Here is a 25,074-nt window from a genome sequence, read left to right as displayed (position 1 = left end):
TGCTTATGTTTAAACAAATCCGGTAAATTGTCTAATTCGGTAAGTAACATTCATGAAAGGGAAGGGAATTGTAGTTACGACGTTAGGAACATATCCGATATCATTAGTGAAACGGTTATTCCATAACGGTCAACCAACATGAGATTTTATTTCCAATGGGGCCCTTAGATAACATTCTGTTTCGTTTTCCTCCAATGTTTTAGCTTAGATTTGAGGACAATAATGTGGTCTAATTAACAGTTTATCCATTGTTACAGATATTTAATAGTGTGGTCTTTCACGATAAATCCTCTTTAAATATTAACAAAAAACAAATTTCATAAATATTCTGATCATTTTCTCGAGGAAATACGATAACACTTTCTACACTACCTGATCAACTAGTGATTCAATTTCCAATGACGTGTGGTATAGTAAAATCTAACTAAAATAAAACGTGCTTTTCCATCAATAATTCACACATGATTGTGTTTTCTAATGTTAATGTTCTGCATTTTTGTTACCTTATTGTGCAGTGTTATTGAGGAAGTATAATGGTTTTTACAGACATATACTGTTTTTCCTTTGCTTTGCTGTTGATTATACAAACATTTTTTGCGCAAAGTTTAACGTAAAGTTGCATTTGATAGCATTTATAATACGATATAAGATCAGATCTTTCACGAACTGATCGCAATACTTAGCATCTTTCTCTTTTTGACATCTTTTACTTACTTTTTTACGGGTATTTCACATAGGAGGACAAGATTTTTATTTATTAATATTTGAGGATAATTTCTTAATAAGTTTTCAATTTACAAAACTCTTAATTTTGACATCGTTTTTTTTTAACTAGCCAGTCAAACATTGACCCCGGAAGAAATGCAAAGAACACAAACGAACACGTCACCGTTAAAATTATGATATATACTTTTGTTATAAATAAAGTGTTCGACAAAGTACCAACATCCGTACACTGAAATTAGTATGTAAGTACTTAGATATTTATCAGTTGAAATTCTTTGAACAAGGAAATTTTATAAATGTTTGTATGATGATAAAATGGCGACATCGTTAAACGTGGGGGAAGAAGCTGAACACATAAAAGGAGATTTTGTCGATTTATTGACGTGTAGTATATGTTTTGAAATATTTAAACAGCCAAAGTATTTACCGTGCCTTCATACGTTTTGTGAGACTTGTATAAGTTCATATATTGTTTCAAAGGCGAAAGGAAACAACTTAAAGGGATTCAAATGCCCGGTATGTCGTCGCTTTATTCCTATGGGAGACAATTTGAAGAATCCTGAGACATGGGCTAGATCTTTGCCGGGTAATTATTTTGTCGTTTCGATGATGGATAGGAAAGCAATGAAGAAAACCGAAAAACTTTGTGATACTTGTAGCGGTAAAAATGTGTCTAAAGAGGCAATTTCTTGGTGTACGGTTTGTCAGGAAGCATATTGTGATACTTGTGAAGACTATCACAGATCATACAAAATGGCGCGAAATCACAAGATAGTACCGATCAAAGACATGCATGAAGAAACGCCTATTACAAATATTTGTGCGTCTGTTACTTGCGACGAACATCCAGACAAGACAATAGAAATATACTGCAAGGATCACACCCAGCCATGTTGTACCATTTGTGCTACTGTACACCACAGAAAATGCGATCACGTGGTTGCCATAGATAAGGCTGTATCTGGTGTAAAGGAGTCTAAAAAAGCACAGGAACTAATGAATAAGTTAAACGAAACAGGTAAAAAATTAGATGGAGTTGTCAAAAAACGAAACCATTATACGACAAATTTCAAAAAAGAAACAGATGCTGTCTTAATGGAAGTTGCAAACATGCGCCAAAAAATAAATGAAAAATTGAATAAAATAGAAAATAAGATAAAAGACGAAATAAATGGTGCAAGGAAAGACAATCTTCTTAGACTAAGTGAAGATTCCACAGAATTGTTAACATTGAAGAGTAAGTTTGATCATTGGAAGAATTTATTTGAAACGTGTCTATCCGAGGGATCTGAACTACAATGCTTCGTCAAATTAGAGGAGATTTCAAGGAAAATTCCTCAGTTCGAAAAGGATTGGTCTACAGTTATACAAGGAATAAGGGACGTGTCTATTAAGTTTGAAGCTACAGAAATTGTTTCAGATACGGTTCGCTTCGGTCACCTACATTTAAGTGAAAAAATGCCGTCTTTTCAGGGTTTAAAGACTGTAAACGTCCATACTGAAAAGATAAAAGTGTTGTTCAAAATCGACATTAGAGGTAGTTTTATCAGTGGAATATTCTTTAACGACGACATCATTATAACCGATCATGACAAGAAAAGGGTGGTTCATAATGATACAAATGGGAAACAAATTGATATATTAAACATTCTGAAACCCCCGACTGATATTACAAAGGTGAATGATTGCACTGTAGCCGTGTCTTCAAATACAGAGAAGATATTTATAATCAATGTGAAATCGTTAACATTAGTTAAGACATTAGATAGCAGTGTTCCTTTGTGGGGATTATGTTTGGTTGACAATCAGTACATAACAGCCAGAAACGGTACCATTTCTTGGTTAAACGCTGAAACGGGGGCTAAGATAAAACAAATACAAACAACAAGCTCAGATACACGATTCGTTACTAGTTACCAGAAAGGTGAATACATTTACTGTAAGGGGGGACACACGATCAACTTTGAATCGGCTGTGGGTAAAGGATTTCAGTACAACCATGATAAATTATCAAATCCGTATAATCAGGAAATTGATAAAGAAGGGAAAATATACGTAGTAGGATACGCTTCACATAATATTCATCAGCTGACCTCTACTGGACAACTTATCCAGATCGTACCCGTGGCAGATATAGACAACACAATCACTGGATATCCATGGGTGATGCGCTTCAAACGAAATACTAACCGGTTTATTTTAACATTTAATTCGTGGAAAGTTCCAGTATACGTATGTGAAGTTGAATAAAGCTGCATTTCGCAAACAAAACACACTTGGGTGATGCGCTTTAAAAGAAAACACTTACCAGTTTATTTTGACATTCAGTTCGTGGAAAGTTCCAGTTAAAAAATTGTGTAAAATAAAATAAACTGCATTTGATAATTTGGCTTTTTTTAAAGTATCTTAAATTGGATTTTATGATCATTAAATGATGGTTGCTATGTATCATGAATCAATGGAGATGGTAAACGTCAATGAGACAGCAATAATACGACAAAAAAGTAACAAATAGACTACTAGAAAACAACATACAGACGTGTACACCTAATGACTAGTGTATGCCATGGTCGGAATTGTCACTTGTTTATAGAGCGTAAACGATTTATCTTATTTGTTGGATCTTTTTAAAATTGCTTTTTATTCAGGTTTTCAAATTAGCATTGCTGCTTTATCTGTTAAAAATGTCTTTATCGGTACTGATTTGATGTGTATTTGTTTAGATTTGTAATATTGAAGGAATGGCTGTAATATTGTGTATGTCCAACAGGAAAAAACATAAAAAGTTGATGCACACTGACACGGGTCGCCTAGTGTGTAGTTCCAAAATGCGCACCATATGTTTGAGTTTATTTCGAATACCCCCCCCCCCCCAAAAAAAAAATCAAAAAAAAAATCATTCCTTATGAAGTTGAACTCAGTTTTTTAATAGTAAATGATGAAACATGTTGGTGACGTCATGGTCACATGACAAGATTATGTATATGAGCTGATGGACAAAAACACTTTTAGCAAATCAGAAGAAGTGTTACATCCAAAATTAGAATTATACCTAACTAAACATTGTCCTCTTATATTTTGACATGCTAATTTCATGTCTTTACTGGATGTGTATAGTTCTCGACATTTTCAGCTTGGAAAGCACTATTCATTTATTAGTTGAAATTGTACTTTAAAGAAGCTGTGCAAGTATTTTCATACCGGCAATTTCAACTTTTTGTCCTTTTTTGTCTTTAAGTGTGAACGATGTATCTAGATTTGCGTTATTTTAATTCTTTTATCTTGTGTGTGTGTGTGGGGTGTGTGTATTTGTAGTGTATTGCCTGCAGGCTTGATCAGGTCATCAGGTTGATTGCTCGTCTAAAGTGGGGACGTCCGATTTGTTTTGCAACTGGTTCATGACCGCCTAACATACTAAGGGAAACCCCGGAATTCCTCGATATGACGTAGATAAGTGTTACACACTCACACATACGTATGAATGTTCTATATATGTAAACATTTATAACCAACACCGGCATTGTTTCAACCTGACGAATGTTACAAAAGTAAATAATAATAGATCATTTGAGAAGATCACTCAAAGTTAAAAATGCGAGACACAGGGATGATTATCCGACGACAGGGGCGGCGATAACGTAGTATGTTTTTATTCAGCTTTATATTTCACAATTTGATAACATCGATGCTTTATATAATACAAAATAAGAAAATATGGTATGATTTGCACAGTGCTTCACATTATCACTACAATTAAAGATGGTACAATATAAAAATGAGAACATGTGTGATCAGAGAAAACTTTAAAATGTTTTTTCTTTGTTGTTTTCAAAAAGAACGTAGAAATGGTTATGTTGTCCTCAAATAATATAGACGTAACGTTGATCATTTCTTGATGCAAAAGTAGGACAAAAACAAACCAATTCTGCGTATTATTAAATAATTACTTGTCTTAATTGATCATTTCAATCAAAATTAAATAAAACCTGATTTTAATAAATTCTATGTTATGTATTATTACATAACAAAGCAATGATTTCGTATCCATAATGCCATTTTTGCCGTGTAAGACGTAACAACAATAGCTAACCGTCCTAATATATACGAAAAAAAACCAAAACCTACTGAATGGATTTCGATAAAATTTGTACAGGTTGGATACAAAAGGATCATATTCATGCTGTGAAACGGTTTCGAAAAATATCATGTTAGTTCGCAATCTAGTGGCCATTTTCGAAATTCCACAAAGCTGTAAGATTTGAAAATTTGATTTAACAAAAATGAAAGCAAGCACTTCGATATTACAATATGTTCACATAAATCATAGAAAAGGTTCGCCACCTCTACATGCAGATGTGATTTTATTGAATTTTACGAACACATTATTATTTCTGACACAGTTTCTCTTATTTTATTTTTTTCCAGTACCCTCCGTGTCTCCCTTAAATGTTACACACATCCATTGTTCAAGAGTTTCCAGGAACATGATAATTAAGGGTACTTTTAATTTGTTACAGATAAATGAACTATGAAAACAAATGTTATTACTGAAATGTGATTTTTTTTTTACAGATTTGTTTAAGCCTTTAATGTTATGGAAACGCTAAATTCTTCATTAATTTTCATCAAGTTGTCCATGTCTCTCCAAAATATTACCACGTCCGAATTGAACGGTTTTGTTTGCACGGAATGTTAATGTCACGTACTATATATAATTTTATTTTCCATTGACTGAAAGTTAAGCATTTTTGTGTCTTTAACATTTGACACTTCCTGTGTAATGATATATAATTCTTTGGAGATAACTTTTAGTAATTTCTTTTAAGAGGTAATAAATCAACAAGAAAATTTGACTTCTATCAAAGTTTTGTAAATCATGTGCTGATCTTAAAGGCGTCGAAGCTTTTGATAAATAATAAGTTATCTATAATACCGAACCTTTCGACTTCGTTTGGAACCTAGTAACAGATATGTTTTTGCTAGTACGAATGTTTATTGTATACACTCACAGTCTTTTTAACACGCATCCGACAAACAGACGCATGTGAACAATACTTATTCTATATCAAGGACTGGAGATCACTTTTAAATTTTAGATAAAATAAATAATTCCAAACTGCAGTTTTCTTTCCAAAAGTTGAAGATGAAATTGAAATTACAGATCAAGCAAAAAGGAGCGCGGTGGCTGCCATAGACCCGAACGAGGATTATTTTTCATTATAATCCTCCTGAAAAAAACACATATTTGGGATGTTGGTAATTTCGGATAGAAAGATTCTAAAATTATGCGCTAATTGTAGTTCGAAAACTACAATTGAAGGAGGATTGATAACACTTAAACTCTTTAATGTCTCTACAGCTTTAATACTGGCTTAGATTTAGATATTTGTGTTGACGGAATCCTGAGCATCATCGAGGATATGCATTTTGCAGTAATTGCCATGCTTGGCCAGTGACAAATATTTGAAATATAAACTTTCAATAAGTTAAGATTATGAAGAAATAAATAAAATTGAGAATGACAAGTTTATCAGTCAAAAATATTTAATCCGTCCTGTTAACAGTCTATTTTTTTTTAAATAAGTAGTTAAAACATCAAAATGCCAGCTGTATTATAAATAGTGCAAAGCTTTGACGTTTTGGACAGAAGTCGGTTGAAACTACGTCGAGTAACGTTACCATTACTAAACCGAAAGTTTGATGCGTAACGTCATAATATTGAAGTCTTCAGCCTTTATATCGCAACAATATTTATAGTTTATCGTCGATCATTTGAACGAGATTGATTTTCTCGCTTGAGCAGGTACTGCGAGAGAGAGACACGCAATCGAGTTGAGATGACCAATTGTAATATGTTTGTCGCTATTTTACCTATCAATTTCATGTCAATTTCATCGACATGCCACATGCCCACATAGTTTCTGGTGATGATTTTTCATACCACTCGACTCCGCTGAGAAAGGAAATTACCAGTCTGCAAGAGCAATGTAAAATTTCGTAAAATAGCAATAATCAACATATTATAGAATTAGTTGTAAATACAGCAACGGCAATCGTGATGTATCAGCCATCTGTGAGGATATCGATATCGCCACGGTTGCAAATGCTTTGTCACACATTGAATCTGTATGACGTCACGTCATTGATATCACTCACTGAACATTGCACAGTGCAAAGGCAGCTGAATCAAACCCTGAATCTGTATAACGTCATGTCAAAAAAATACTACTTGAGGTTTATATAATAAACTTTTTTGATATGGCTTTTTCAATAGCACACTCTATCAATCATGTATGTGATATTGAAATAGCCATATATAAAAGCAACATTAGTAATTACCGCTTTTCGAAAGTCATAAATTGAATCGATTGAGAGAAAACAAATCCGGGTTACAAACTAAAACCGAGGGAAGCAAATCAACTATTAGAGGGAAACAACGAAACACCAGAAACGAAGTGCAACAAAAAACAAAAAACAATGCAACACACACAGGAACGAATTATAAGATTACAACAAGTACTGCCATTTTCATGACTTGGTGCAGGACGTTTTGAGAAAAATGGTGGGTTAAGCCTGGTTTTGTGGTTAGCCAAACCTTGTGTTTTTCAATAATAATTTGAGGCTTGAACTTTTCAATTCAATTTGATGGAAAAAGGAGTTGAAATGCATATATATACATGTATGTATAAAATAAGAAGATGTGGTATGATTGCCAATGAGCCAACTCTCCACAAGAGACCAAAATGACTCAGAAATTAACAACTATAATAGGTCACCGTACGGCCTTCAAACAATGAGAAAAGCCCATACTGCATAGTCAGTTATAAACTATGATTTTTTCACCTCTTTAGATTAAATTAAATGGTTGCAGATAAAGTATGAAAATTTTACTTTGGATCAAATTTTGGAGACTTTTTTTTAATTTTCTTTTTCACCTCAACCCCATTTCTCATTCATAAATACACTGAACGATACAATAAAATGAAATGAAAGTAATATACAGTATTTATTTCTCTTGATAGATACGTGAATTTTTGAACTAACAACTGCAGATGAACTCGAAGAACGTGGCCCAATAACTTTTGTACTGGGATATACAACGAATTTAAGATCATAAATAGTAACTACCCGAAATAACTCCTCGATTTTATCTAAAAGCTCTCATTTCAGAAACGTTTTAAGTTTATTTACGGTTTTTTGCTCAGCAGAATGTCATTGAAGAATTTAAGTTACTTTGATTCATTATTTTGAAACATACATCAAATGGGACCAAAGACGTTACTATTTACATTTAGAAGTTCTTAAATGAACAAATTTTACCTTGATAGATTAACCACGTGGGTGTCACAAAGCTCAGTTAGTTTATATAAAGTTGTGAAGAGTAAATATAGTGACAGAAATGAGATTTTTAAAACCAATTCGATAATTTTTCATTTTAGAAAACTTGTTTATCACAAAGTTAAATTAGATTTGCAAAGTTATTCGCGATATTCAGTGTCTTTATTATTGGAAATTTAATAGTTACAAATAGTAAGGAATATTTTGTGATCATGACTGTATATTTTTGTGAATTTTGAGACCGTTGCAGCATGTCATTGAGAGTTGTTGTTTTGGGTGCAGAAAATGTTGGCAAATCCGGTAAGCAACTTTAACTGCACATGTTTGTTCCTCTCTGTTATGACATTGATTGAGAAATATGAACAATCTGACCATGAATTTCTAAAAGCGTGCCACTTTGATTTGCTTTCAGGTTGCATTAACATTTTGGAGAGAACTTTCCATGTTTTAGTAAATTCAAATAGATATCTAATGTATTTATTGAAGTTCAATGAAAATAGCAAATATAAAAGTATGTGTACATATTAACCTAACTGTAAGTAAAGCGAATGATATTAAGGAACGAATTCAGAATACATTGTATATACAATTAATACTGATTGAACAATAATCTTTTGCAACTGAAAAAAGTACAAAAATAATTTCCTAACTGTAAATTCTGGCATTCTTAACTTTTAATTCATATTTCTCCAAACTGAATAATTACCTTCAATTTTTTTCTCTTGTTATTTCTAAAATTGTTCATTGAATTGTTCTCACTCTGTTTTTCTATTGCTACTGATGCTGATGATATAAGAAATATTAGAAACTAAAAAAAGTCATAATGTAATTGTTACTGCTTCTCACAAACTGTTTAGTTTTTTCAAACTTATGTTTTATTTTTCAGCAGTGACAGTGAGATTTCTTACACGAAGATTTATTGGAGAATACAATTCAAATATGGGTAAATACTATCCATGATATTACTAGTATATAGTATACGGCAGTGAACAGGTTACATCAGATACACATTTCAATATTTTTTTATGTCTCTTCAGTAATTATCAAGGTCTAAATATTTGAAAATCCAAAACTTAATACCAACGATGAATAGCTGATAAAAAAGGAACAAAAGTAATAATTCAACCCCGGATACTAAGGAATCAATCATTGCATGAGGGGAAATACGTTCATTAATACAGAAAGATTTCCCCTATTTTACAACAGAACATTTCAATAAAAAAATATACGTATATTTATACCAGTACCGAAGTACAAGTGGCTAATGACCTGGTAACACTCTCGACTGTCATCAATTATAACTCAACATATCTTAAATCTGAATGATACAAGGGCGGATCCAGCCATTTTCAAAAAGGAGGTTTCGAACCGATGATAAAGGGTGTGTGTGTGGGGGGGGGGGGGGGGGTACAGCCATATGTTCCCATTCAAAAAAAGGGGGGTCCAACCCCCGAAACCCTTCCCCTGGATCCACCACTGTTGATATGATAAAAAAATGGACAGTCGCAGAAGTTTTGTTTCCCATTTGTACTAGCGGCGGACGAATAGTAAATATTTACAGCGTTAACCCTTTTTACACCTTAATCGATATATCTTGTCGTTTTTCAATGGGAACATATTTTACTTTTCCGTTTCAATTTAGAAATACTTTCTTCAAATGTATTGAATGTTTAGAAAAGAGGGTTCAAGATTGTTTCATCACTAAGTGTTTATGCGCAAATTGATTTATTTCATACCACTTGTCAAAAAGATTCACTTATGAAATTCACAACTTTTAACTTTATCAGTTAAACGAAGACATTTAATAATAACAAAGATATTAATTTATTTTTGATCCCGGATTTTTTAAAAACGTGAGGCTCCAAATTTTCTTTGTGGAATGTTTTTAAAAGCAAAATGAAAACATATTTCTGTCGTGTCTTCATACGAACTGTCTCTGACTCTGAGTTGTTCTCGCGCGATCTTTCTCCTATTTTCGGTCGGTCATTTCTATAATTAACGACTAATACTTTCTTTCTTTCAATCTTTCTTTATTACCTTGTCTTCTCACCAAGTGCGCGACACACTTAACATTGCATAAATCAATCGGGGTTTTCTTTTCTTTAATGAATTGGTTAAGAATCTAAATTAAATATATTACCTTAGGGGAGATAACCTAATAATTATAGTGCAGATGCATATGTTCAATTGATGCAAATACATTTTACTTTTTATTTTTAGTTAAAACACATTTCTTAATTAACTTTCGAAGAGTTTAACTTTTGATAAATGTAGAGGTGAGGAAGACAACTTCCGTGTTTTGATGTTTTTTTTCAAAAGGTTTCCTTCCGACTGGATTGTAAATGAATCAGCACTATCAATCTAAAATATGAAGAAAAAATAGTATATTTACTGAATATTTTTAAGCAGCAACACTAACCAGTGGCGGATCCAGAGGGGGGTGTCCCTTTTTTTGGCCGATCAATGCATTTGAATGGGGACATATAGTTGGAACCCCCCTTTTTTGTCCTTGGTTGGGACCCCCGCCCCCTTTTTCAAATGGCTGGATACGCCCCTGCTTATCTTTAGGAATATGTTTGCGTTGATCTCTGTCGTTAAATTGAATGATATTATACATAATGCTTGATAAGTGCACTTCTCCAATACGTACAGTTACCCCCCTTTTTTGTCCCCAAAAGTTACAACAGCAAGAAAATAATTGTTATCGCCGTATTGGTCATTATCATGATTGATTTTTCCGGTTGACGACATATTAAATTGAAATAAAAAATAGGGTGTATTTTCAAACGCAGTGTAAAACTACATAAAATAGCTTATTCTCATTTTACCTCATTGACCTTGAGTTTGCCAAAAAAATAACGAATGTTTTATGATGATCATGAAATTCTTTTTCAGACCTGATATACAAGTCAAGCATTAAACAGGAAGACTATGTAACAGATATAGAAATATTAGATTCATGTGCTAAAAAGGTATCTAACTCAGTATATATGGTTAGCATTATTGAGGGACCAAGAGGGGCTTCGTGGTTGAATATCTCTCCTTTCTTTAGTTTATATTGCGTAAAAATCGAGAAAAATTAGAGGGTAAAGAAAGGATACAAAATGTATGATACACATTCACTAAGTGCAATCGCCAAAGCTATTAACAAAGGATCAGTACGTTTTATCCATATCACAGTAAGGCCTTCGATATATGTAGCAAATGCTTAATATATCGCTGCAAGCTCAAGACAACCAAATTTCCCGGTTCGGGGAAAATTCTTTGAATGAAGTCAATCACGATGCAGGGACAGCCTTTGGGTTGTTTTTTTTTGTTGGTTTTTTTGGAGAGGGGGGATATCACCAAATTAAAGACTATGGTAGAAAAAAATCTATCAAACGCTGTCATAAGTTGCCCAACATTCTGAGCGCAAAATACAGAAAAAAAAATTTAAAAAAATTCCGAAGAAGATGAAAAGATAACACCTGTTGGAAACAAGAAGAACACCCGTCAAATTGTTAGCTTTCTACTCGTTTTTTCTTTGATAACTTGATTGATAAACCATGTTTTAAGTAACGGGGTACCTGGAAATCTTGAACTCCCAAATCAGGGCCAATAACCGCAATAACAGTGCAGCACTCTGCCTCACCATGTCTACCAAATGTTCCAGAGTGACCGAAAGCACAATTAATTTGACATATGTCACATTAAACTTAACTGAATCCCAAAAGCAAAGAAGTTTTTTGACCTTATTTGATCAAAGATTAAAATGTAAATGACCCACAGAGAGCAACGCTGACATAACACTGACCCTAAAAGGTCAATTTAAGTCAACACGTGTATTCTTATCCTTAAATTAACTGGCTTTATCAAATTTATTAGTTCAATATCGAACAGATGAAAGAAATCAGAAACTTTAAATTGGACGATTAAGACCATTGGAACACAAGACAGATTGTTTGTCAACACACAGAATAAAAGTTGTAAATATACAAGTAAACAAATATCTGATATTTTTGTTTATTTTAAGATCTGTGTCAAAATACTAGAAAACGCCATACACATTTCATGAAAATTTGTTTATTTCTTAGATACTAAGTTACAATAAGGGTATTAAGCTTAAAAAGAACATTCAGAAATAACATCTCAGCTGATATTTTTTTTGACTGGTTCAAAAATATAGCATTGTAATTCCCTTAGACAACAATGACCATTGAAAGTTTTAGCAGGACTTGTTTTTAGAAGCGTTTTGTTGTAGACCGTCAGTTTTTTTTACACATCTTAGACTTGAATAAAAAAAAAACAGCCTTTTAACTAATAATGCTTCTGATCAGGGCCAATTTGTTCGCATTATTACATTTATTTAAGAATTAAATGCATTTTGCAGTTTTATTGAGACGTAAAAGCATAAAACGAAGCATAATTTGTTTGAAGTGCTTCATACTTAAATGCTCACACGGTCAACGTTCTTACAACACAATAAAAGATCATAAAACTCATAAAAGAAGCACTCAACTCAATTCTAATAATTGCGTTTTAATGCTTTTAAAAACGAGAAAATTATGAGTGAAATCAAGCTTTTACTTTGATTTGTCATAACTATTTCTATGTACTGTTATAGTTTTGTCATGGAGAAGACGAGCAACCGTGGTGATGCGTTTTATTGGGGGGCATAACTCATCGCGTATAATGATAACACATCACATAGTTGTTATTTCACAATCAAAACGATGTGGTCTTTATAAATAACAGTTATTAGAAGTTACTGTAAAATATCTTATCTTTATTTAAAATGAAAATTATTTTTTCTTACTTGTAAAGACAATTAAAAATATTAGGGTGCACGTAAGGTAACGCATAAAATTCTTTAAAAAGTATAACAATCTATTTCCCAAGAATATAGGTTAAATGAGTCCCCAAAACAAAAATGTACTCTGTAAATATAATCGGAAACTATTGTGGCAATGAGACAACTCTCCTTCAGAGACCAAATGACATAGAGCAAGGTTTACAACTACATGTATATGTCACTGTATGGCCTTCAACAATGAGCTACCGCATAATCAGCTATCAAAGGCCACGAAAAGATAAATTCAATACAAAAATAACAACCTGATTTAAGAACAAAACAATGAACAAAAATGAATATGATATACAGCAACACATGCATTATGGCAACCACTGAATTACAAAAGACGGACGAAGATACGAGAGGGACAGTCAAACTCATAGATTGAAAATAAACTGAGAACGAAGCAGACAATTAATAGTACAGAAGACACAACACATAAAACTGATGACTAAGCAACACGAACCCCACCGAAAACTGAGTATGATCTCAGGTGCTCCGGAAGGGTAAGCAGATCCTGATCCACCTATGGCACCCATAATGTTGCTTGTGTTATAAATTACTATAAATATTGATTGGATATTGAACTTATTCATCAACAGATTTTTTTTTCCAGAATACATCCATTGCACCAGGAGATAGTGTTATAACATGGACAGATGCCTTTATTGTGGTATATGATATCTGTGTTCACTCCTCGTTCGAACAGGCCATTAAAATTCTGGACATAATAAACAAAGCTCGGGCAAGTGTGTATTGCCCAGCACTTTTGCTGGGCAACAAAACAGACTTAGAACACAGACGAACAGTTGGTGTCGAGGAAGGACACCAGGCGGCGCTAGAATACAATTGCCAGTATTATGAAGTGTCGGCTGCTGAGGACTTTGTGACGATTAGCATTGCGTTTCAGGCGCTTTTAAGAGAGACAAAAATAATTCAACAGAATAAGCCTTTATTGAAAAGACGGAAAAGTTCTTTAGTGAATGTGTCCAAGAAATTAGGTGCAATGTTTGGTAAGAAGGACAGTGAAATGGATCGCAAACGTTCTACGTGTGATGTGGCAGGGCCAAAAACTATTTTTGAAAAAGCGTAAACAAACGTCCGTGCAATCACTTTATAACTAAACGCTAATTGTGGTTTTCCTTTTTATTTTTCCGTCGTTTAATTTTTTTTTGAATCAATCGATTTTGCATTGCTCATATTTGAAGGCCGTACAGTAACCTATATTTGTTAATTTATGTGTCATTTGGTCCTCTTGTGGACAATTGGCAATCATACCACATCTTCTTTTTTTTTAATATAAAACCTGATACGTGTATGTTCTTTTTTCGTTTTCTTATTTGCAAAACAAAAGTTGATTTTATGTACTTTTATTAATTATTTCCAATTTGTTTGAAGAGAAATTATTTGTATCACAGTCACTTGTCCCTAAAAAGTTACTGATATCAAGGATTTGTATAAGAATAAGAATAAAGTACAAAATGTAGGTTTTGATGAGCTGATATCAAAACAAAAAATGTCACTCATATTAACGATATACGCATGTACCATCTAAAGTAAGTACGTGTTAATAGTTTCTTTTTTTTCGCAAGTACTGAGGACAGGGGTCTCCAAGCACATTTATACTGGCGCATATTTACATGTTTTGTTGAGTTTTTTGTTTTGCATTTTTGTTTTTATGTATTTAAGTTTGAATAAAAATAAAGATTTAACATGATACAAAATGATTTGTTTTGATATGCATTATTCTAGCACAGTCGGTATGGATTAATTAAGATGCGAATATGTCTTACTCAGTAGTATCTTGTCTAATTTTAGCACCTGTTTCAGACTAGTTTTAATTTGAGATCAAAAAGCTCGATTTGCAACATAAATGGCCAAAGTGTTTTGTCATTGACTTTGTGTTGAGTTTAGATCGTTACAGTTCATGAATGTGCAGTGGATTGTGGCATATTGATTTATGAAACACAAGGCCATCCGCACACAGGACATAAGCATTGAAAGGGGGATGCGATTGCTGTTTTTCATCTCACAGATGTGTAACACATAAACAAACGACAATTACAGGCTCCAGACTTAGGACAGGCATATTCATACAGAATGTGGCGGTGTTAAACATGTTAGAGGGTGTTTGTTTGTTTGATATTACATATATAACCATAGATAATAGTACCTTCAAACATGCTAGTTTGCATAGTTTGTATTGAAAAACGTAAATGCAAAAAAAAAGAATTGCTGTACAATTTCATGGCGCTTATTTCGATGTTTTGGGATATCTTTTCCTTAGAGCTCCAGACGTTACGCACAGTATTGGTGAACCCTACTAGTTCCGCGTGTTTTCTTCCTAATTTGAGCATGTCTTTTAGAATAAATGAAAACTGGTATGATATGTAATATTTAAAAGACTATAGTTTTATAGTAATATCTTTGAAATGATAAAATTATAACATAAAATTAAATCAATAACCCTAAAGGAAAAAAACGTCAAAAAATATGACCGTAACTTGTAACATGGAAATCGAGTTTTTTGAGTAATTTGAATCAGAAAATCTTATTTTTGCACAGTATTAATTGGTGCTACGTTTGTAACGTCAGAAAACTTTCATCGACGGAACGTTGAGAAAACGTTATTGAAGCCTGTGTCATTATTTGCATCTAAATCTTTTTAATTTTTTTTTTCTTTTTTGTCTACTGTAGAAGCCTATATAGTTATTTTACATTATGAAATTATGAAATTAAAGAACAGCAACCTACGACGATCTCAATAACAACCACTGGAAAACTGTATTAATTTAAGCCAGGCACTTAATTTTTTTTATTCAGTTTCAACTTACAAAAAAATTCTCTAAAAATCTCTTTAAAGTCATAAAAAAATTCTCTAAAAATCTCTTTAAAGTCATTGAATTCGTGAGCTTTGTACACACAACTACAAGTTGATGTTTGAATCTGTAGTATACAAAGTGTCAGATTTATTATGTCCTCAAACAAGTTTCCGTTTTAAGATGATTTAATAAGAAAACTAAATTTACATTCAACTTTGGCTTGTATATTTTGTCCCCTGCTTAGTGTTTAAAACAAATAAAAATTGCAAAATAATAAGGACGAAAACAAATGTTTGAATACCCGTAAACTATAATTATATTATTTCGAAATTTTAAATGGCGACACTATATTAAGTAACTTTTTCTCATGATAGTTTGCTCATGGGCCTTTGGGATGTATTTGTGCAATGATTATAAAGATTGGCATGGTTTAAAACGGGTACAACCAGTGACAATTAACCGCTTGATATACACAGTATATATCAACTCATTTTATGCCTTCCAAATTCGAAAAAAAAACAAATAAAAACTATGACGAGTAATTCAAAATTACAAAAGTCCAACCGATAAAAAAACACAAATTCTAGAATCCTTATAAAGTGTCAATTGTTCGTGTGTATTCCTGACTGAATACCATCTGCATCGAAGAGACCCCCCCCCCAAAAAAAAAAACCAACAACATGGGTAAATAACCTGTCGATGGAAATGATGGAGATATGATCCTGTTGTAATTATATTGATTGATTGATTGTCGTATCACTTATCTTTTTATAGGGAATATATCTTGGCGATCAGTTTTCATTAGCTGGTGAAGCTGGAGTACCACTAGAGAATCAACAACCTTCAGCAAGAAAACTGGCAATCATAGTCAATGGCAGTCAGCAGGGTTTAAGAATATAATAGTTCGACCTGCACACGTATAAAAATATAAATATGTATATATACAAGTCTAAATTGAAAAAAAACCGTTCAAACCTGTGATAGAAACCGCAATTTTTTTTACGTGTGCATCAAAAACAAATTTCGTTGTAGAGGGGTTAAATACAGCACAAACAACATTTTCCAAAAGACCAAAAAAGTGAAAAAGTATATTCTAACAAAAAGCATTTCACTAACAGGTCGAATAACTAATGTTCTAACACCAAATATATATATATTGGGTGGGGTGGTTTCAGAGACAAGTGACTGAGGGTGGAATCAGTCATCGATATAGGTCTTCTGTTGCCTTAATTCCCTAGAATCACATTTTCATCTGACATTCGTTTCATCAGAATGTGGACATACTGGAAACGAGGACAACCGATCTCAAACCAAGGTTAAATCATAGGTCGCATGAATACGGAGGTGGAACGTTTCACTTGAATGCATGTCAATAATACATCAGCGATTTGTTTCTAGCTTATTTTGACAAAAGTGAACCAAAGTTCCTGCTAATAGCGATATATTATTTTAGCATTATGTGTTTATTTAAGAATTGAATGTTTCTTTTTGTAACTTTATGGAGGTGTAAAAGCGTTGACCGAAGTAAATTTTGTAGGAAGCGCACGGTCAACGCTTTTACAACCCTGTGAAGTTACAAAAAGAAGCATTCAATACTTATAATTACATTTTTTAGCTAGGCTCATGAAAACACGAATTTTATCTTTTTTTTTATTCAATTCATCTGTATACACTTTATTGTGGGACCTCGTGTTATCATAAATGAAAAGTTTTATTGAGTAATGCAATTGCGTAAGGAAAAATTAACACGTGATGTGCAGTTAGCCAATCAATTGCGTAAGGAAAAATTAACACGTGATGTGCAGTTAGCCAATCAGAATAACGTATTATAATGAACCATACAAGTCATCTAGTGTTTGAAACAAATTATAGCTGTTTGAAAATATTCTAATGCAATGTGACTATTATAGTAGTATAAGGCATTTGATTTATTTGCCCTTTTCGCAAGTAACTTAATTATAGATAGGTTGAAAGTATAAGCCTATAAATAATAATTTGAAAAATAATTGCCAAAGAGGGGCGAAAGATGCCAAAGGGACAGTCAACCTACAGATTGAAAATAAACTGACAACGCCAAGGCTAAAAAATTAAAAGACAAACAGACAAAGTACAGAAGACACAATATAGAAATCTATAGACTATAAGCAACACGAGCCCCACCAAAAACTTGGGGTTATCTCAGGTGCCGAAGGGTTAGTAGATCCTGCTTCACATGAGGCACCCGTCGTGTTGATTATGTTGATACAAATCCGGTAAAAAGTATAATATGGTAGGTCACATTCGTGAAAAGGGATGGGGTATAGTGATCTATAGTAGTTACGACACAAGGCACATATCCGATATCATCTGTGAAACGGTTATTCAATAACGGTCAACCAACTTGTGATGGCTTTCGTAAAATTTACGAAGGGATGACCTCAACTTCACCATTTGGAACTCTTGATTTAATAGCTTCCTTGTGAGCAGCAATCCTCTATCAAGGTAATCATGATAGGAAATACAAGCGCGGGAATGTCATATCAATTGGGAGATATATACTCCGTATGCAGGCGCTGCTGTAATGTTGCTACATAGAAATGGAAAGTTCACAATTAGGAAGCTGAAATCATCTCTTTTGTCGTAAAGTTTTGTTTTCAACCCGCCCTCATTGTCATTTTCCAGATGTAAGTCGAAATATGAGGCCGACTTAACTGTATCTGTGGTATCCTTTATATCTAGTTCGATGGATAAGATTCGTCCAATAAAGATGCAAATATAATTTGTTCTTATTAATTTTAACAGAACAAAATCTCTGGAAATGAAACGAATTTTGTCAATATAAGGTTCTTGCTCTTTTTGCTGAAATCTATGAAATTTGTTAGTTCTACATACAACACACTGTTTGATAACCTATTGGAACTTACTTTCTCTTTTCGTCGAATTGTAACTAACAACAAGAAACTCCATAGAACACATTTTGAAAAAGAAGGCGTGTTTGATAAAGTCTGGATTTTTCTAATAATAACAAATCATTTTTTTTTCATTTCAAAGTTTTAATGCTATATCATAAAATTTACAGTTTATGACATAACAGTGTGTTCAGTGGTTATGAATTTGTCGTGTCGTATGGTATGACTATGAAACGCCCACTAACTAATGTGTATTGAAAGAAAAGTGAACAATTATATATAATTTTATTTACGATTCTATCCGTATAGCAAAATTTTCAGGTTAATTCATCAATACAGATGTTAATAAAGAATTATGACATTCAATGCCATAAAGACACAAAATGATAGTGCATCCAACTTTCCATCAAGCAACTTGTCACAAGTTATTTTTTCGAATGTCGGAGCTCCGCTTTACAGTCTCCTACATGACCAAAATATTTAAAACCCCACAGTAGCGGGGAATTACTAGGTGGTGTGCGTCTTGTTAAAAGTCTTTTTGTGTCAAGAAGTAGGGGGAAACCATTTTTTCCCCCCGTCACACTTTTAAATTGGACAATATGACTAATATCAATCGCCCCTACTTGTTCCGGCTGTTACACTCTTTATTATCGACTCCTAGCGACTCCTAGGAGTCGATTTTAAGAATTGAACAATGGACAATTAGTGCGTGAATTTTTCTTGCTACCTGATTGGAAGATATTAACATCAATTCTCTGTAAAAATAGACCAAATATGACAAATTTTGGCCAGATTATTTTTTTTCGATTACTTTTTTTAAAGTTCAAATGGTCCAAACTAACAGTCTAATTAAAAAAAAAATAATAAAAAAAATCTGAATAGTCTGGTTGCCATGGAAACCACGTGACATCACATGTATATATTAGTATAGCAAGGAGAAATGGCTAACATTGTATTTTATGGTGAAAATGGGATAAAGCATATAATTTTTTGTTATTTTCATGGGTATAAGAGAAGATTTCAATCATCTAAACTGCTAACTGACAAATTTTTCGAAAAAAAACAATTATGTGGTACATCAGATGGTCCACTTAACACAAAAATCGGCATGATTTTGGCCGATTTTTGTCATTTTTTACACCTGATTTTACCGAAAACGCAGAAATCCTCACATAAAAGACTATAACATATAAAATTGTGGATGTTTTGTCAACAAAATGCTGCAAAAAAAATCTTGGGGAAATGTTCCAGAAAGTTGCCAATAGAGGAATATTAGTCATTGCAATTTACCCTGAAACTCCCCCTTTTTTAGGTTCTATTTGTAAATAAATATTTCATATGAATATTTTCATGATAAAATAGTCCTTTCTTATGGAAACAAATATTTTTAGATGTATTGAGAGTAATTATATCATATTACATATGCCAGCAATTAAGAATTTCATGCTCAAACTAATCTGGATGTAATTTTTAAAAATTGAGTTATTTCCCCTTTTTGAAAATCTTCGATCAATAGATAGAAAACAAAACTGTATTCCACAGATAGTGACATACTAATAATATATATGTTGTCTGTCCATTTTAAAAACAATTGCGGCAATGCCGGACATTATTTGTGACATCTAATACACTGCAATATCAAGAGATACAATGTATTATTTGCCCTGTAATTTTTAGATGAATTGGACAACCGGTTGTTGGGTTGCTGCCTCTGAATTGGTAACTTTTAGGAAATTTTTCTGTTTTGGGTTATAATCTTGAATATAATTATAAATAGAGATAATCTGTAAACAACAATTATGTTCAGCATAGTAAGATCTACAAATAAGTCGGATGACTGAAATGGTCAGTTGTCCCCGTAAGGAGTTATTGCCCTTTATAGTCATTTTTTCAATTTTTCGTAAATTTTTGTAACCTTATACAAAAAATATTCTCCTCTGAAACTACTAGGCAAAATTAAACCAATCTAAGCCACAATCATTATTAGGGTATCTAGTTTAAACGTGTCTACGGTGACCCAGCCAATCAACAAAGATGGGGCTAAAAATAGAACATAGAGGTAAAATGTAGATTTTGGCTTATAACTCTGAAATCAAAGCATTGAGAGAAAATCTGACAGAATTAAATTGTTCATCAAGTCAATTTCTTTCTGCCCTGAAATTTTTAGATGAATTGGTTAACTGGTTGTTGGGTTGGTGCCCTCCCCCTCCAATTTGTAATGTTGAAAGAAATTTTGCCGTTTGTGGTTTAACTTTATAGATAGAGCTAAAACTGTAAAAAGCAATAATGTTCAGCAGAGTAATAAGTCAACATGACCAAAATGGTCAGTTGATCCCTTTAGGAGTTATTGTCCTTTATAGTCAATTTGTAACAATTTCAATGAATTTGGTAATTTTTTGTAAATTTTTACAAAATATTTTCCTTTGTAACTAAAAGGTCAAGTTTATTATAGAAAGACAAAATTGTAAGTAGCAAGAATGTTCAGTAAAGTAAGATCTACAAACACATCGATATCACCAACATACAATTTTGTCATGAATCCATCCGTGTCCTTTGTTTTATTTGTACACAAGGTGAGCGACAAAGGCTCTTTATAGTAAGAGCCTTTAGTTCTTATTATTGTTTATACAATATATTGTTCAAAAACATTTTTACAACTGTATCATGTGTATGGTACATATAAATTGATGTGAAACTAAATGGGTACTGACTCAAACCTCCAATACAAAATGAGTTACAGTTCAAGCAATTTAAAGTTAACAAATTTATTGAAAATAACGTGAATGCATGCAGAACTTATCATGTTGGGCCAAAGACAATAAGTATCTATAAAGGCAATTAGCAATTATCTATATGTATAACAACAACAAAAAACACTTTGAAAAAATACGAAAACCTTTTTTCTTTTAAAAATAATTTAAGTGTGAACACGAAAGAACACCAGTAGCACTGACACTGATACTTATTAAAGAAGAGAGACGAAAGATACCAAAAGGTATACAGTCAAACTCATAAATCTAAAACAAACTGACAACGCCATGGAAAAAACGAAAAAGACAAACAGACAAACAATATACACATGACACAACATGGAAAACTAAAGAATAAACAACACAAACCCCAATAAAAACTAGGGGTGATCTCAGGTGCTCCGGAAGGGTAAATAGATCTTGCTCCACATGTGGCACCCGTCGTGTTGCTTATGTGATAACAAATCTGGTAAATACTCTGACATTACGTGCGATGTTCGTGCCTATAAGCGTAACAGACGTTATCGCTAAAACCGGACGTTTTTCATGGATTTGGATCTAAAGTTAATGTACTTGTCTAGTTAGGGGAAGGGTTCGGATCCCGCTAACATGTTTAACTCCGCCACATTATGTATGAATGTGCCTGTCCCAAGTCAGGAGCCCGTAATTCAGTGGTTGTCCTTTGTTTATGTGTTACATATTTGTTTTCCGTTCATTTAAAAATAAATACGGCTCTTAGTTTTCCCGTTTGGCTTTGTCATTGCAGGGCCTTTTATAGCTGACTATGCAGTATGGGCTTTACTCATTGTTGAAGGCTGTTATGTGACATATAATTGTTAATTGCTGTGTTATTTTGGTCTCTTGTGAACAGTTAATTGTCTCATTGGCAATCATACCACATCTTCTATGGGGCCAAAATAGCGGCTTCAGTTGTTTTCGACAACTGTCGGTCTGATCGCCTTATACTTCAAATTGTATTATTTATGCAGTCTTTGTAATTACAACCAAACAGTTTTCACAAAAATAACATGACAGGTACCTTACTGTCAATTAAGCATCGTCAAAAGAAGAAAAAAACCTTAAAAGAGACTTTTAGTATTAGGAACGAATTCAAAAGATATTGTGTCACGATCTATACTCTCAACATATCTAAATGTTCGGCGCTTACAATAAAGTAATTTAGTGCCGTTCAAATGTTTCCTGCAATCAAAAAAATTGCCGCAGATTGTAATACTTGAATCTTTAAAAAAAAAAACTGGTTGCGTTATAAAGTCCCTTTCAAGTATTATTTCGAAACTTTGAACATTTTATGACCGTGTGTCAGTTAAGTAACATTCAACAACAATTTCGTGACTTTTACTGAACCATTTAGTAATTACACATATTATCCGGTCCAGTGCATTTTCTGACAAGTGCAAGTTTTTTCTTGGTTTTCACAATAATATATTCTTATCGTTCCAAAGATACATTAGGAGCATCATCCGAAACATATTTTGTCCGTAATTTTTAAAGAAGCATCTTTATTGCTATATGATAAAAACACAAAAGATATGCTCGTACAAATACCCACCCAAGTTTTACTTGTTTTACACAATAACAAAAAGAATCCGAAAAATCAGTAACATATAGATAAATTAAATCGTAGTTAAAAAAAGTCCGAGCTCTCTGTATATGTACTTGAACAACACATGCTCCGAAAATCGACTAAGTTGTGTGCTTGTTCTGTAAGTTTTTTAATATGGCACTGTTGTTTTGACTATTCGAAACGACGTCAGGTTGCCGCCGTAAGAAATTATTAATATAATGCGTGCAACATCTTTTTCACCAATTTTCAAACAGTTCTTTCTCAGAAAGTCCGAATGCTATGGAGATCAATATAAATATTTTGAAAAGATTTGTCGATAATCAAGTGCAAAACTAAACATAGTTTACTTTAATTACGATTGTACGAAACGTTTTTGCAAAAAATGAATGTGTGACATTTTATTCACCAATTTTTAAAATTTAGAATCTTTTTTGTTTTTGTGTTTGGCCGATTTTGCGTTTGAAATTGATTAATTACAGTAAAACTGCATTTGCGACCGTCAAATCTACAATTGACGGTGTCAACTCTTCAACTACAGTACTGTTATCCTTAATTATACTTGTTATATCATTTTCTCACCGGATGACATCATTTATTCGTATTTTTTAAACTGTTTTTGTTAAAGTAGTTTCGAAAATGGTGAGGGGACACAATGAAACTTTGCAGATTTACCTGGCGTAACAGAATAAGTCGTCATTAGCCATCAAATAAATATATAACAATTGGTTGTCATTTCATGGCAATTCGCGGCAAAAAAAAAATATTATGAAAATCGGGAAAAGAAAGTCGAAAAGAAGACTTATGCTTTAGATTTCGTCGTCAAATGTTACCCGGGACAGCCCATTTCTTTTCTCCAAAATCCATAATCAAATGCATAACAACTCGAACAAATGCATTTTATTATGTTTAATGAAGATAAATGAACAAGGACATTTATATCCAGTACATTGATATCTTTGTTTTAATTAGAATAAGTTTTTTCCTGCACCTGCAGCGCAGTTTTACCCATAAAACATACAAAAAACGTAAACGGTACGAACATTGCGCGTAACGTCTCTAATTCGGTAGGTCACATTTATGAAAGGGAAGGGGATAAAATAAGCATCTGCCTTAAGAACACTTCATCCAAAAATTACGGTTTTCAACAAAGGTGTAGCATCTTGTCCTCTAACCTTTACTTTAAACTGGATTGAAGAAAAAAAAGTTATATCTTCAGTCTAAATGCAAATAAATTGATTCTCAAACTCCCCAATTTTTAACATAAAACCAAAAAATTTCCAAAAATATAACGAACCTAGTAATGAACCCATTTTGTTATTTTCTGTATTTAAAGAAAATCATTTGAAGTATCCATACCAAAACACCAACATCAATATAACATATTAGTTGGTTTTTATGGTTGAAATTGTCTGGTAGGATAGCAAACATATGAAAAATTGGCCTACATGAACAGTTTACACCCCAAATATGACCTAATTTGAATTATCCGCCATTTTTTCAAAATATATTTCCCCAGAGATATTTTTTCATGAATGATTAGCTAAATACCTCATCTTTAAGCGTAGTGAGTCATGTTTCGGCTATTTTTCTGCCAAAAAAATATTTTAGGGACTAAATTTGGTAGAATTTTACACTTTTTGCCTAAGATCCATAGTACCTAAAATAGCTTTTAGCTCTGATATTCTACGCTGTATTTCACCGTAAATGAATTACTTTGATGAATATATTTTTATAAAGCATATTCTGCTGTTCATTTAATGCTAAACTTTGTAAAGCTATCTGCCATAATAAATGAGCTGTTCATAATTGAAATTTGGTCATTTTGAGGTAATTTTTTCTTGGTTGCTAAGGAAATTTATGTTCCTTAGCAACCGACAAGAAGGACTGGGATGATTAAGATTTTAAACTAATTTTTATGAATAATGTAACTAACTTTGATGTTAGAGGTAGTTTTTCTAAAACATTATTTTTTTATGTGGCCAGCTGTTGGTTGATGCATACAGAGAATTGATGTTAAGAGACGTGAATAATCAAAGTTTATTGATTGGTTAGGACAATCCAAACCTAGTAAATGTCCTTCAATCCCGTAGAGTATCGGATTTGTCCTCTCTAGTTTAGCAATTAGATTTTACAC

The 25,074-nt window shown here is 32.8% G+C and overlaps 2 protein-coding genes across 3 annotated transcripts; both read left to right on the top strand.

Annotated features, from left to right (window-relative positions):
• Positions 1-894: 894 nt before the first annotated feature.
• On the top strand, positions 895-14,593 carry LOC134686765 (ras-related and estrogen-regulated growth inhibitor-like protein). Of its 2 annotated transcripts, none has more exons than XM_063546509.1 (4): positions 895-968; positions 8,951-9,007; positions 10,960-11,036; positions 13,512-14,593. In XM_063546509.1, exons 2-4 carry the CDS (start codon positions 9,004-9,006, stop codon positions 13,986-13,988), a joined length of 558 nt encoding a protein of 185 aa, XP_063402579.1. In that variant the 5' UTR covers positions 895-968; positions 8,951-9,003; the 3' UTR covers positions 13,989-14,593. The 2 variants fall into 2 exon arrangements, with proteins under 2 accessions (XP_063402579.1, XP_063402578.1); XM_063546508.1 differs by lacking the exon at positions 895-968 and adding an exon at positions 6,326-8,364.
• LOC134686764 (E3 ubiquitin-protein ligase TRIM45-like) lies at positions 933-3,134 on the top strand. The gene has a single exon (XM_063546506.1). It carries the CDS (start codon positions 1,042-1,044, stop codon positions 2,974-2,976), a length of 1,935 nt encoding a protein of 644 aa, XP_063402576.1. The 5' UTR covers positions 933-1,041; the 3' UTR covers positions 2,977-3,134.
• Positions 14,594-25,074: the final 10,481 nt, after the last annotated feature.

This window comes from Mytilus trossulus, chromosome 10 (assembly GCF_036588685.1).
Source record: "Mytilus trossulus isolate FHL-02 chromosome 10, PNRI_Mtr1.1.1.hap1, whole genome shotgun sequence".
Taxonomy (NCBI): Eukaryota; Metazoa; Mollusca; class Bivalvia; order Mytilida; family Mytilidae; genus Mytilus; species Mytilus trossulus.
Note: the sequence above shows the minus strand (reverse complement) of the source record. Positions and strands in the feature narration are given on the sequence as shown.

Bases quoted from the DNA above. Each gene is read 5' to 3' on its own strand.
- LOC134686764 (XM_063546506.1), top strand. From the start codon at position 1,042: ATGGCGACATCGTTAAACGTGGGGGAAGAAGCTGAACACATAAAAGGA.
- LOC134686765 (XM_063546508.1), top strand. From the start codon at position 8,316: ATGTCATTGAGAGTTGTTGTTTTGGGTGCAGAAAATGTTGGCAAATCC. The intron at 8,365-8,950 runs GTAAGCAACTTT...TTTATTTTTCAG, and splicing joins AGAAAATGTTGGCAAATCCG to CAGTGACAGTGAGATTTCTT. The intron at 9,008-10,959 runs GTAAATACTATC...ATTCTTTTTCAG, and splicing joins AGAATACAATTCAAATATGG to ACCTGATATACAAGTCAAGC.